The 13,898-nt window shown below is 40.4% G+C and overlaps 2 protein-coding genes across 2 annotated transcripts; one reads left to right on the forward strand and one right to left on the reverse strand.

Annotated features, from left to right (window-relative positions):
• Positions 1-564: 564 nt before the first annotated feature.
• On the reverse strand, positions 565-2,161 carry LOC118410953 (transcription factor Sox-1-like). The gene has a single exon (XM_035812932.1). The coding sequence runs from the start codon at positions 2,066-2,068 to the stop codon at positions 1,136-1,138; it is 933 nt and encodes a 310-aa protein (XP_035668825.1). The 5' UTR covers positions 2,069-2,161; the 3' UTR covers positions 565-1,135.
• Positions 2,162-10,592: 8,431 nt separating this feature from the next.
• LOC118410976 (transcription factor Sox-2-like) lies at positions 10,593-11,497 on the forward strand. Its single transcript, XM_035812966.1, has one exon. It carries the CDS (start codon positions 10,701-10,703, stop codon positions 11,436-11,438), a length of 738 nt encoding a protein of 245 aa, XP_035668859.1. The 5' UTR covers positions 10,593-10,700; the 3' UTR covers positions 11,439-11,497.
• Positions 11,498-13,898: the final 2,401 nt, after the last annotated feature.

The raw sequence follows: 13,898 nt of genomic DNA on the forward strand, positions 1-13,898 counted from the left end.
AGAGTTTTCCCCAAAAACGTTATACTTTTTCTACCAATCGCCATTGCTAATAAGTTGACCTCCAATGTTCACTACCCTTGTTATTAAACATACCTGACCCTTTACTTGCTTTTCTTGACTTGTAGTCTTTATACAAGCAAGGTTAAATCAACCTCCTTGATACAAGTTTCATGGTTACCGTCGGACACGCGTTTGTAACTTAACTGGTTTTAACATCCTTGACTTGACTTCCAAAACATTTTAACAATCTCCGGTTTGAGTCATATTTGGTTCATTCATTTGTCTATTCTTCATTCTTATATCTTGCCGACCGTGCTTTAAACAACATTTATTAATTTGGCACTGAACTTAGGAAACTTAGGGACTCTCTAGGTCTTCACCTAGTTTAGTAAGAACTCTTCTTACTAGCACTTCTTGATATTGATAAACATTTCCTACTTTGTTTGGACACTCAACAAAGCCACTGCCACCATCACTCACATCTCAAGCATTCAAGGCCATAGGCACCATTCATTCTTATATACTAATGTATTAGAAGCCCAGAAGAAAGAAGGACAAGTTGGATTGAAAAGGACAAACGGACATTTATTTTCAAAAGAGAACCTCTGATTCTCCTATGGTTTCTCATTTAGAGACAAAGACTATGTCCTGGTCAGGAAAGTATTTACAAATTGTAAAATTGTTAACTTAATCATTCGACTGCAAAATATACAGTTTGCCCACAAGATTCCGTCACTTAGTGAAGCAATATACACATGGGCATCACGAAAACTCAGTTTTCACAAATATTTACAAGAGGTGACATTAAAAGAGACAATTTGTCAATGTATCACTCAAGTAGTGAAGTACAAATGCGCATTAATGAATTGCAACAAGTTCATTTGCTGTCAGACAATTTGGTACGGCGTAACAATGCTGAAGATCAAACCATCTCGCAAGGAAAATTCAAGTGCAAGTCTAAAACATTTGCAGCAGACTTGGCTAGTCATAGATAATCATATAAAGCACTCATAACATTCTTATCCAGACTTCACAACATCGTCAATAAAGATAATAAGACGAACATTGCTTTCTAACTTACTGTAACTAACATTTGAAATTTACAGTACAAGTTATGACACAAGTAATGACTGTTCTAGCTTGCCGACCCCGCCGGCAAGTACATACGGATCATCTCCTGCAAGTCCCCGGGGTATGGCGCACGGTGATGCGGGATGTCTGGTACTACTGACCGGGAAGGTAGACCGGGCAGGCCGGCGTACGGGCCGGCGTACGGACCGCCTCCGTAGCTCGCTGCGGTCGCGGACGCCACGTACGATGATGTCGGCGCAGTGTAGGCTGTGGTGTAGACTGGGGACGAAGTGTCTCTCGGGCTCGGGGGGCTGGAGTTCGGCGATTCGCTGCCGGTGCCTTCTGGTGCCGATGTCGTCGTGACGCAGGTGACGGGGTACGGCGAGCTGGACTGGGTAACGTACGGGTAGGCCGCCCGGGAGTAGTCGACCGGGCCGTCGTGGTCAGGTGAGCCGGACTCGGGTGCCGGTGGAGCCGGTGGGATGAGAGGGTAGCGCTGGTACGGGTGGGAGAACTGGTCGTGCATCATGGAGGAGTAGTAGCCGTTCATGCTGTACCCGTTCATGTAGCTATGAGGCGGGTAGGGTGGCGGGGGTGGCATGCCGGTGGTCCCGCCGGGAGACAGGTAGTCCTGCATGGGCATGCCCGGCAGGGGAGGTAGGCTGAACTTGGCACCCTTCATGGTGTTCTTCATCTTCCGGCGCGGGCGGTACTTGTAGTCGGGGTGCTCTTCCATGTGCTTCGCTCGTAGCCGCTTCGACTCATCGACGAACGGCTTCTTCTCTTCCACCGACAGTTCTTTCCACATCTCTCCCAGCCGCCTGCTGATCTCCGAGTTGTGCATCTTCGGGTTGTCCTCGGCGATCTTCCGCCGCTGTCCGCGGGACCACACCATGAAGGCGTTCATGGGCCGCTTGACTCGGTCAGCCTTCTTGGGGAGGGGAGCGTCTTCGTGCCCGGGGGCGGGCAGCATCTCTGGGGGGTGCATCATCATCATGTTGTCCGGTGAGATATGTGAGACAGAGTAACAGTACTACACAGCTCTCAGACTTCACCGCAGGAATGACTGACAACTTGGTACGACACTGGCATTTTATGCCCCTCCACCTGTCGTTGTTATGCAAATCACTGTCGACACTCTTCGCGCTTTCCATGCAAATTAGCAGTCTTGCAGGTGTTCCCACGACCCGTTGATTGATTCCATTGTCTAACGTGACATAGTCTTGGCCAAAGCTAGAAAAACAAACCTCCACAAGAAGAAAATAAAGTTTATGTTTTCATCTTGTGTGCGAATCATTAGAACAAAAACATTTCCGCAATGAATGGGATTTTGTACCCAATATTTTTCTTGTGTAAGAGTTTCCCACGAACTGAAAAATAATAGTAAAATCGTCCATTGTTGACTTACTACAACGTAACGTTCTATTAGTAGACAAATGTATAAATCTAACTACAATCTGGAAATCTTATTACATGTAAGATCATGTAACGTCATATGTAATTTCAACAGGGCCTGCACATAGCAAAGATTACATGACAACAATGACCATTGACATATTGTTCCTGGCCACATCTCTGAAAAGCCCTACTATAATGCCTTTGTCTTGTACATGTTGTAATTGTTTGCATGTTTGATGAAAACGTTAAGGCGATACACCTCGAGGGGCTTCTCTGTACAAAAGTCATTGTGTGCCGTGAAAGAAAAACGTTTTATCCACACAATGTGAAATTAGCCCCACAAATATAGGCTAGTGTCAGAAACTTAAGGTAGGCAGGCGGTCAAGACAATATCCTTTGCGTCTAAACAAGGAACGTCCTTGGTCTAAATAGCTGAACTATACACGCAATAAATTGAACAGTGTTTCAATACACGTAACGTTAGTAACGTAGCATTCTAATATTTTCATCAATCTCTACGAGAAAGTTCTATTCATAATTCATTGAATATCATGTTATTTCACATCTCTACATAGCACGTATCTATTGAAAATGACTACAACGTTTTTATACAGTCCGCCTCTAGATATGATCATAGTGGTTCGTTACTTTTCAAGTTTTCTAGATTATGGTGTAGTAAGGAGACGAAAGTTATTTAATACGTCTCTCTAATTGTTCATTTTATGATGATATAAGAAACTAGTCATTCACCAGCGTGTCCAAAGTACACACTTTTACACAACTATTTTTCTCAATGAGAAAACAATACTATTATCAGAATAAAAAAAAAACACATATGTTATAGAAAACGTGGATAAATTCGTCTTCCACTGCCCCGAAACAAGAATCCAACGAAACTAGAACCATGTATGTTTCAGAATGCAGTATGGTATTGTTCTTATATTGCATGTATATGTGTCGCTTGTGCGTTGCAACTTTCCATAAGGCATATGTACTTGCAATAAACTTTTTTATTTATTTCACTGTCTTTTATTTCTATGTATTTCATTAGTTAACGTTACCACCAGTAACGTCACTTGACTTGTAGTCTGTATTTTCGTTTGTTGTCTGACCCCTTGGTGACCTAGAAAAGTGGTCTAAAAGTCAATTCTGATCTAACACTAGACTTAAACGTTAAATAAATTCAGTTGCAAATTTGACCGAATGTTACAAATTGTCCATGCCTTCCTTCGCCTATTTCTCTTTCCCCTTTTCGTTTGTCCGTTTTTGTTTTCTGAATTTAACTTTTTATTTCAGTTCCAAAACCTAGACATTAAAACTGTTGCAAGAAGAAAAAAAACACCATACAATGTATGTAAATTACAAGAAGGTAACTTCAACATTAACTTCCTTGTTCAGACATTTGCTTAACCTGGCATCCGGTCTACCGTGGGTTGACCAGAATCTCTGACGGGGCAGATGAAACTTTCTGCCGCTGATGTAATTTTCGCACCCGGTAGGACTTTGGGCCGCAAACGATAGCCGCGTAATACTACTACCAGGTGCTAACGATTCCCCGGGCGGAAGAAAGCTTCTCCTGTCCCGAAGAAAGCCTGGTCAATTTACGGTAGACTTTATACCAAATTAAAATTTGCCGTTGGCTATGTAAGAAGTTTCTTCTCTAAACATATAATTTTGCATTTTTGATATGTCGTTGCGCCAAGTTCTGAAAAATAACTAAATATGTTATGGCTAAAAGTATTTCATGGTTACATGTGACTGATATTTTGGATAGGTTTATTTTTAAGTCCACTATAATAACGTAAGTCCCTTATATTTGTTAGGCGTAACGTAACAAAGTTCTGCGTAACGTAACAAAGTTCTTGATACCGAATAGACCTATTTAGACCATGTTTTTGGCTTACACGGAAAAGTGTATATTTGTTTATGTGACGTTTTTGCTTAGTTTGCGTACAATCTTGGCTATTTTCAACAATATTTGAAACTCACAGTTGATTGTAACTACGTAACTGCCATAGACTGGGTACCACCTTCGTTACTAGTATTCATGGCTCTCTTATTGTAGAATGGTACCCCGAGTATATTGATAGTATAAAGACCGTGTTGTGTAATGAAAGAATGAATGCACTGTACACATGTATAATACCTGTATGGGGCACAACAAAAGTTTACAGATGCATGTATACATTGTCAAACTAGCTAGTTACACACAAGAAATATAATCTACTTAGTGAGTTTGACTTCTCCTCATGGTGATCACTAAATGTTAGAACATAGAACAGACATGTCTTATAATAGAATGTTTGTCTAAACTCATTAGAAATGTAACTTTGTATTTCTAATTAGGCGTATGAAGTGTTGGTTCATAGATTTAATGCGCTTTTGTTGATAAAAGCTCCATGATGATATATTCGGTTAGATTGTTTAAGTTTATAAAGTTCGTTTCTCTCAGACTCATTTTGCTACAAATACGAGTTAGTATCGACATATTCGATGTTTTGGGGCCGACTTTCTATGTCTATTTAGGTTGATTTGCACAGTTTTCTGTCCTCTCGCATGTCTCTATTATATATATGGCCAAAGTTAATCGTCATGCTTTCACAATCTTCGCCGGGAAACGTATATGTATTACGAGAAGAAAATATATGCTAAAAGAAGGAAGTATTTTGGCTTAGGCCTAGGAAAAAAATGTTGTGTTTCCTGTTTCAGTCCTGAAAAAATTAGGGTCGGTAGGTAGGGACAAGGAGGCTTTCAACCTCCTTGGTAGGGATTATCTTTTTTTTTCTTGTATTTTTTTTAGGCTGGCCAAAATTCTAGTGATACATATTTACAATACAGTTGAACAAAGTAAACTGAAATGTATGATGACACTTGTCTTTCAATGTCAAACTTTAATTTTGTGCATGATAGATATACATTTATCCTTCATTAGATGGAACAAGCATTGTTTTACTTCAATAGGAAGCAGGCTAAATAAAAATCCTAACTGGAAGCTATGTGACTCCACTGCCCACCCAAAAAAAAAAGTCTAGGGTCGGCAGGTTTTTTTAGGGTAGGTAGGGAAACAGGAAACACAACATTTTTTTTTCCTAGGCCTTATGTAAAGTTTGAGGTCGGATTTTTGGTAACTTCTTCCCTGCAAACTTTACCAACAAGTGTGAACGGGTCTATACTAGATTAATCTTGTGCCTAAATCTACATGCATTGATAAGGCAATGATAACAAAGCATGTGCAGGGAAAATGGACAATACTTTTTTTTGTTCGTCCAAGGAGGTGATAGGAGGTTTCTCTATAAAAAGTATAAACTGTGATTATCTAATTATTTATGGGGCATATATGGTGCATAGTGTAATTCAATATACACATTGTCTATGGCTAATAATTTCAATTTCCCGTCTTACTTCATTCCACAGGGTTCTAGCTTTACTAGAATCTTTTACCAGACTTTCTATTTTTTCGCATATTCAGGAGCATAAAAATACAAAAAATACAAGAAGTCAACATTAGTATAGACATGGATTTTAAAAGTTTTTATTTTGTTCACGGCTTGTGTGAAAAGAAACTACACGTATTTCTGTATTCATCTGAACAAGGAGGTCTTGAATTACAAGACGAAACTAGTTTTATTGGGGACACAATGGAAACTCTTATTGGTCTTTTTTTAGGACAAGACGCCACGATGTGTTGTTTCGCAATACACATGTACCCATTCTGTAGCTACAAAAGTCCTATAGACTCCTAACCGTGGGGAACCAATAAGTTAGACATAAGGCCGTCTGAAACATTCTTTGGTATTTTTCTCACTTGTGTGGCTTCAGAGACCGCACCGCTCACAAAACACGTCAAATTAGCCTTCTGTTTCATATCGGCTCACGCAGTGTCACACCGGTACGGTTTCGGGTTGCAAAGACACCATTGTTGTCTTGCTTAGGAATGCAAATATATTTGCATCTCATTATCACCTTCGTGGCTGTTAACGCGAGGTTGGGTTGTACATTTCCATTTCTTTGGCCCTGAAATTGCATGAGCCAATTATAAATTTGCATCTAAAACAACCTGTCAAATCCGGCTTCGCCAGACAATTAGATGTCGGACCGAAATTCTTGTTTTGTTATTTCGCTTCTTCAAACTTGTTTCTTTCTGTGGGAAAAATTTACAAGATCGAGGAAAATGTCTTTTGTCACTTTTGCAAAAGTTTTTAGTTAATGCTATTCTCAAAGGCGGTTAACAACCACTTCATCTTGCGTTCTTTTTGTTCGTTTTTCGTTAATTTCTAATTAATGATCTTTATTTAGTTTTTATTTCATTTTATTTTTTGAGATGTTGTCGAGAAGTTTTGGATAGTTATTTCGTAACAATAGTCACATGCCTTTTCCGAAGGATAGGGAAGGCTTTGTTGCTACATCGTTTTGGTTTCCGTTTTATTGTATATTTTAAGTTATAAACAGGTACTGGTGGCTTGTCTTATTATCTAGCAATTCTTATGAATTCCTTGTTTAAGTTTACAGGACAAAGTGCGGTTTTGTGAAGAGTCTGTTTTTCTCAATTTTACCCTACGCATATCACGCACCACTTGTATAGATCCTATCAAACTCGGACACTTGCAGAATCCCCGCAGTGTATTGCTGTCATTTACAACTTCTTGAAATCATACGTCATCAATGATGTTAAAGCTCTACTTTGGGGGGACATTCACACTTTGTGAGTATATTCAAGTGCGTATGACTTGCATATTGACTTTTTCCCGACTTTATAGGTAAAATTGGCGGGAAAGAAGTTGTTCTTAACATTGACAAAATCAAACCTACCGAAAAAAACTATTTTTTTTTCGAAAAAAAAACCTTTTTTTGACCGCAAACTATACCTAAGACAATAAAGATACACAATAATAAATACACAACTCATACACACCAACTCTGAACGGGGCTAAAGGTATATTTGTACCATTTTTTTCAACTTCTTGAGCAATGTCAAGTATCTAACATGACCGACTGTGGTCAGAACATTCTTTGTACTTCAGAAAAGACCTACTAGACAAAAGAATGAGACTTTTGCTAGTACATTGTACATGTATCTTTATTCACTTTATAGTTGATGATCAATTCCATACCACAAATAAAACTTAGATGATTTGATAGAATTCCAAGTGTTACTGCCAAGTTACCTACCTCTCTGTGGACTGAAAAATATATGAAGTAGAAATTCGCCAAAGTAGGGGATAATTTGTCAGAGGATTTTTTATACGCTTTCATAAACTTTTTATAGTCCAAAGAGGTCTGGTAGACTAATGTATGAATAGTATATATAGTATACTGCCAAAGTCAATTCAAAAGTCAACGAAGTATCTATGAAAAACAGAAAAAGTTTCTTTCTGCTGCTTTCTGTTCCTACTCGCCCCTAAGGTTCTTCCAGGAAGAATATATATTTTATGTTGAGTTATTTGTTAAACCTATTTGAATACTTAACTTTTATACTAGTACTAAATGCAACTTTTTTCTTGGCAAAACGTCTTATTTGCACGCTCGCATCAGTTTGGGGTTCCCAAAGAATACGTTCTTCATTTTTGTTCTCTCACAGCTTCTTCAATTCTTTAACTTTGGAATTGATTTTGGCATTATTATGCATTATTCTCAGTTTTGCGATATTAAAAAAAATGTACGGCATATATTTGGTCATTTTGCAGCTACTTTGGACGATGTACAGCATTTTAGAAAGAAGGCTTCCTTTTTTGGAAACAGCCAAAAATTGATGCACACAAGGCTGTCATCATATATTCAAATCAACGTGACCTAAGAAACATCTACCAACATGAACTGGATATTTAAACACGCCTAGGCTAGTTTTAAATACAGCAAGGAGGTTAACCTCCTTGAATACAGTAATAGTCCACTCATAATTGGAAGCCATTCTAGTGGCGCTATAGGGCATTCACATCCTTGTGACACTGGGCTATTCACTGATTCTCTAATTACTAACTAGTATAATAATTGCTAGACTTAGTATACTGATGTAAATAGTTTGTAGTTGTTAGTTATACGTAATTTGCCATACATTGTACCTGTTGCAATCGTTGTGCAATAAACTTGACTTGACTTGACTAACACATTTTCCTTTTCACCTTTTGTTACCATCACACAGTCTGGCCTGTTTTAAAGATAAGCTACTTTCCTCCGGTTTTATACAGTTACAAATTCCACTTTCATTCTTATTTCTTGTAACCAAATAAGAGTAAAGTTCTTATCCGCATTTGTATATTCACAAAGAGAAATTCTATCAGGACTTCAAACTTTTAGTTATCAAATCAAATTAAATCAAATATACTAGTACCAAGCACTGAAGCAGGTCGATTTGAGCTTTCCTAACAAATAAAGGTTCAAACAAACAAACAAATAAACATCCTTGTTTTATTTTTGATTGTAACACTGACAAAGTCGTCCCAACCTAATCTCCAACCAGATCCACGTTGCGTAATGTATAGTATCAACCGTTATCTCCGGTGCCAGGTTTGACTCCCTTAGTCGGCTACACTCCTTGGCCAGCTTTGATACTATCTTATGGCACCGTAGGATCTGCTTGGAGATAATAATCCCAACCTATAGGTACCACCCACCTAGCCGATTGACACAATAGTGTCATGTTAAACTGTTCGCATACTATACTAGACTGATCTACAGCTTATGTCAATGTCTCAGACCAAGGACACAATGTTCGCCATTTTCTTTGCAACGTATAACTAAATAATAGTTTGGTTGAACTAAAAAATGAACTTATAGTTTACGCATATATATACTATGAATACATGTATACTCTAAAGCAGATGTTCGGCTCCCGACTGTTTGCGTTTTTAGACCTGTCGTTGCAAAGTAGAAATCCCGAGAAAAATGCCTAAAACACGTCAAAAATAGGCGGAGCCGAATATCTGCTTGGAGAGTTATCTCCAAGCAGATTCCTCCGGTGGCGTTAAAACAGTAACATAAGCTGGGGAAGGAATTAGCCGGCAAAGGAGGATAATTTGCCACCGCGGTGGAATCTGCTTGGAGATTACTTGGAGAGTACTGTACTTTTAGATTTCGTGTCAATTTAACCTTACGTAATACAAAATACAGGGATAAATAATGTGCATCGTGGCAGTATATGTCTTCGAGTAAACAATCCTTACAGTGTGCAGATAGGTAACGACAATAGGATTAGGAAATGGATTTTAGAAACTGTAATGTGTTTGCCTGGCTATTACTACTGTGTTGATGAAAGAAAAATCACATGCGGGGAAAGGAAGGACATTGGCACCAAGCATAACTAGAAACTAAAATTGGAGTTTTAAATAAAACCATAGAATGTATACGGTCATTGTCAATTTTGACCGACGGACAACATATATCATACGGTAAGCCCTCTGGTTTCAACCAGTAGTGGTAGCACAGAGTTCACTATATACCCCCCCCCACACACACACACAAAAAAAAATTACGGCGAAGCCCTACAAATTTTGCTCTCAGCACACAGCAACAATTATTTAATAACAGCGTTTCGAAGGAAAAAAATCTAAGAAAAATCCACATCATGCTCCGGACCACCCTGTAGCGCCGAGATTTGCCCCTCCCTTCAAACAATAGCCACTGTCAACCTGAAATGTTACTTTGAAAGTAGATATATCGTTGCAGCATCTTATCATTACAAAACTATACCTAAAAGCATGTCCGTAGAAGTGTAAGTGTATGAATGGACAGGTGCTATGCTGTTCTTTGCCCTTCGCTAAGCAGTCAACATGGTCCTTTGTCTCGTCTCATGATACTTTTTGTGCGTCCACAATAAGTGGTAATTGCCATATTGTCGCCTTTTAATGCATGTCAACATCAGCATTAATCACCATATTGTGAAATTACTATCATAGAAATTAAAAACGTGTTATATAGTCTTCTGTTAAAATTGTACAAACGGTTTAACGTTAAATGTTCGTTTTTACTTTGTGGGTTGGATATGACTTTTCAGGCACTTGTATTGTAAGACACCTTATGCTCGCTACTTGTAGAGTAATGGTAAGAGGCGTTTGATTGGCCACTTGGCAAATCCCTGGTAGTGTGATCTATTGTCATGCAAGAGTATTTGACTTCTATTGTTATGAAGATAAGAATCCCGTCGACCGTCCCGTGGGCTTCAGTGTATTGTACAACTGGCTCGAGTACGTCCACGCCAAGCCGACTGTGTCCTCCAGACTTTCGCGTGAACAAAAATGTCTACCAACATGATGATGCACCAAGAGAGGAAGGAAGACGAAGCAGCGAAGAAGGATCACGTCAAGCGGCCCATGAACGCCTTCATGGTGTGGTCCCGCATCCAGCGGCGGAAGATCGCCGAGGACAACCCGAAGATGCACAACTCGGAGATCAGCAGGCGGCTGGGAGAGATGTGGAAGGAACTGTCGGTGGAAGAGAAGAAGCCGTTCGTCGAGGAGTCGAAGAGACTCCGAGCCGAACACATGGAGAAGTACCCCGACTACAAGTACCGCCCGCGCCGCAAGCTGAAAACCATGATGAAGAACTCCAGCTTCCCGACCATGCCGGGCGGCATGCCGCCCAACTACTTCCCGGCGTCCAACTGCAGCCCCCCGCCCGCCTTGCAAATGAGCATGCCGGAGCAGTATGGACACATGAACGGCTACATGAGCGGCTACCACTCCTCCATGATGCGGGACCCGGCCAACCCGTACAGCCACCAGGTCATCCCGTCTTCTGCAGCGGCGACTACAGCAGGCAGCATGCCGACCAGGTATGACATGGCGGCCCTCACCTATAGCACCTACGCTTCCATGCCGCCTACCACGTCCTACACCACTAGTAGCTGTGCGCTCCAGCCGTACCCCGTCTCATCCTACCCAAGCACCGACTTCTGCGCCCCGGTCAAGCCCGAACGGACCCTCCCCGCCAGCTACGACGATCACATCCGACCGTACTACAGCGAACATTGCTGAAATTTTGCATAAGGACAGTGCGTTATGTATTAACTTTTTGGCTCCAATTCGAACTTGTTTCAACACAAAGTGTGTTTGGGTTAAGGTGACTAGGCTATATCGGTATCCGATGTTCAGTGTAGTGTATTTAGAATTTCTTGAAAGTAGAAATCAGTATGTCATCATGTAGGCTTCCTTCGGTCAATGTTGACTATGGTCTATATATTTAGACAATGTGCATTTTTGTGCCACAGGTGGTTAAGAAAAGAAAACAAACTTTTTTTATGCCACGAGTTCATATACTTTTGCTGCTCGATGCAGTTTCTGGCCTTTTTTGAACCAGCAAAACTCACATATTTGTTGTGTGGCTTCAAAAAGTTTTGGATGATTCTTTTGTACAGAATTTAGCGGGTAATTATGGACACTGTTACTAGGTGGACGAGTCCAAATTATGCAACCATGGGGGGGGGGGGGGGGGGGGGGGGTAAAGGTACCTGGGCAAACCCCCTTTGTCCAAACTTGGAAAAGTTCTGGACCCAACCCGGGGAGGAATTAGGGGCCAATTTGGAAAGGTGCATTTACCCATTGGTAAAGGGGAGAAAACTTCCTAAAGATGACGAAAAAAACTGACTTCCTTGTCCTAAAAGGAAATTGTTTGTAAAGGGGAAACAGGTTTTCCCTTGTAAAAATGAAAATAGCGCATGCCCCGTTACGGGGGGCAAAATTTTCCCAGGATGCAAATCCAAAAAATGCCTCCCAACGAAAATTGTTATTACTTCCAAGTTTAAAAACAGCTTGCCAATTGAGTTTTGGTGGAAATGGGGCCAAACTTTGGGAAACAATATATCTGGGCTGAACTTTTTTTCTACTATGATCAATGTAAATAGTAATGTTCGGGTTTATAATGAAGTGTTCAGAAGGCAGCTATCACTCTATGTGTAATATTGCAACTGTTCTATGGCAGAAGAAGTAGTGATTTGACAGAATTTGATGACGAGCTACTTACCTTTGTAATGTAGCAAAGAAAATAAATACTAGATATGAAGCTATAAAACGATTTCACAGTCATTTTTTCTTGCCTTTGTACTTTATTCTTTACTATGTGTTTTAAATCAAAGAGTGGCAACGTAGTACTTCAGTCAATTTAGTAACTTATTTTGATATATATATAGTGTCACATTGAACAGCAACAACATTGTGATATGGAATAGTAATATATATATGTATAACATAGTGTGCGAACATCCTATCGGCCTATTAAAGTCATGGAGCGATGTGAAACGCCCCTGCAGTTTAGAAAAAAGTCGCAAGAGAGCCCAGACTCATGCCACGTCTTTCCGACCACATGGACTATCCATCAACAAAAATGTCACTATAGCTTTTCCAAAAACACGTGATATCAAATTTGTATAACAGGAATCTGCACTCATCAATACATCATCCACATTCCGAATACGTATTAAGGTAATATATCAAGGCATTCTCGACTTATCGCGATCACAGGCAGTCAGAGTGACTCAGACAGACAGAGAGACAGACAGATGGACAGAGAGACAGACAGAGGCAGAGAGACACACAGACAGACACGCAGAAAGATAGATGCATAGACAGAAACACAGAAAGATAGACACACAGACAGACAGGAAGACATGCAGACAGACCCACAGACAAAAAGGCAGACAGACAGAAATATAGAAAGACAGACAGACACATAGACAGACACACAGACAGAAAGGCAGACAGACACACATACAGAAAGACAGACACACAGACAGAAAGACAGACACACAGACAGAAATACAGAAAGACAGACACACACACAGACAGAAACACAGAAAGAAAGACACCCAGACAGAAACACAGAAAGACAGACACACAGTCAGAGACACTGACAAACGATATTTTCGGCCTCAAACATAATTTCCTCCTCTTTGACTTGACTTCGCTTTAAATACGGCCGCTTCTGCCATCTGCAAGTTACTTGACCTTGGTGTCCGCCCGTCCATCGTTTCCTGGGTGAGCAGTTTCCTGTCAGGGCGGCGTCAGCGTGTGAGATAACAGGGCACAGTCTCGGACTGGCAAACTCTAACGTACCGTGGCCGATATCAACAATGTGCAACACACTTACTTTTCTGCTCAAGACACTTACTTTTCTGCTCAAGACACTTACTTTTCTGCTCAAGACACTTACTTTTCTGCTCAACACACTTACTTTTCTGCTCAACACACTTACTTTTTTCTGCTGGAGACACTTACTTTTCTGCGCGAGCCACTTACTCTTCTGCGCTGCACTTACTTACTTTTCTGCGCGAGCCACTTACTCTTCTGCGCTGCACTTACTTACTTTTCCTGTGGTGCGCACCCCTCCCTTTATCAATGGATGGTCCCTGAATCAGGCCAAAGGTCAAAAAGACCGCATAAAATGTAGAATTGACCGCATGTCAATCCTAAATTATCCTCCTTCGGATGACCCTATGAAAT

Source organism: Branchiostoma floridae, chromosome 1 (genome assembly GCF_000003815.2).
Source record: "Branchiostoma floridae strain S238N-H82 chromosome 1, Bfl_VNyyK, whole genome shotgun sequence".
Taxonomy (NCBI): Eukaryota; Metazoa; Chordata; class Leptocardii; order Amphioxiformes; family Branchiostomatidae; genus Branchiostoma; species Branchiostoma floridae.

Coding starts and splice junctions, on each gene's coding strand:
- LOC118410953 (XM_035812932.1), bottom strand. CDS start 2,068: ATGATGATGATGCACCCCCCAGAGATGCTGCCCGCCCCCGGGCACGAA.
- LOC118410976 (XM_035812966.1), top strand. CDS start 10,701: ATGTCTACCAACATGATGATGCACCAAGAGAGGAAGGAAGACGAAGCA.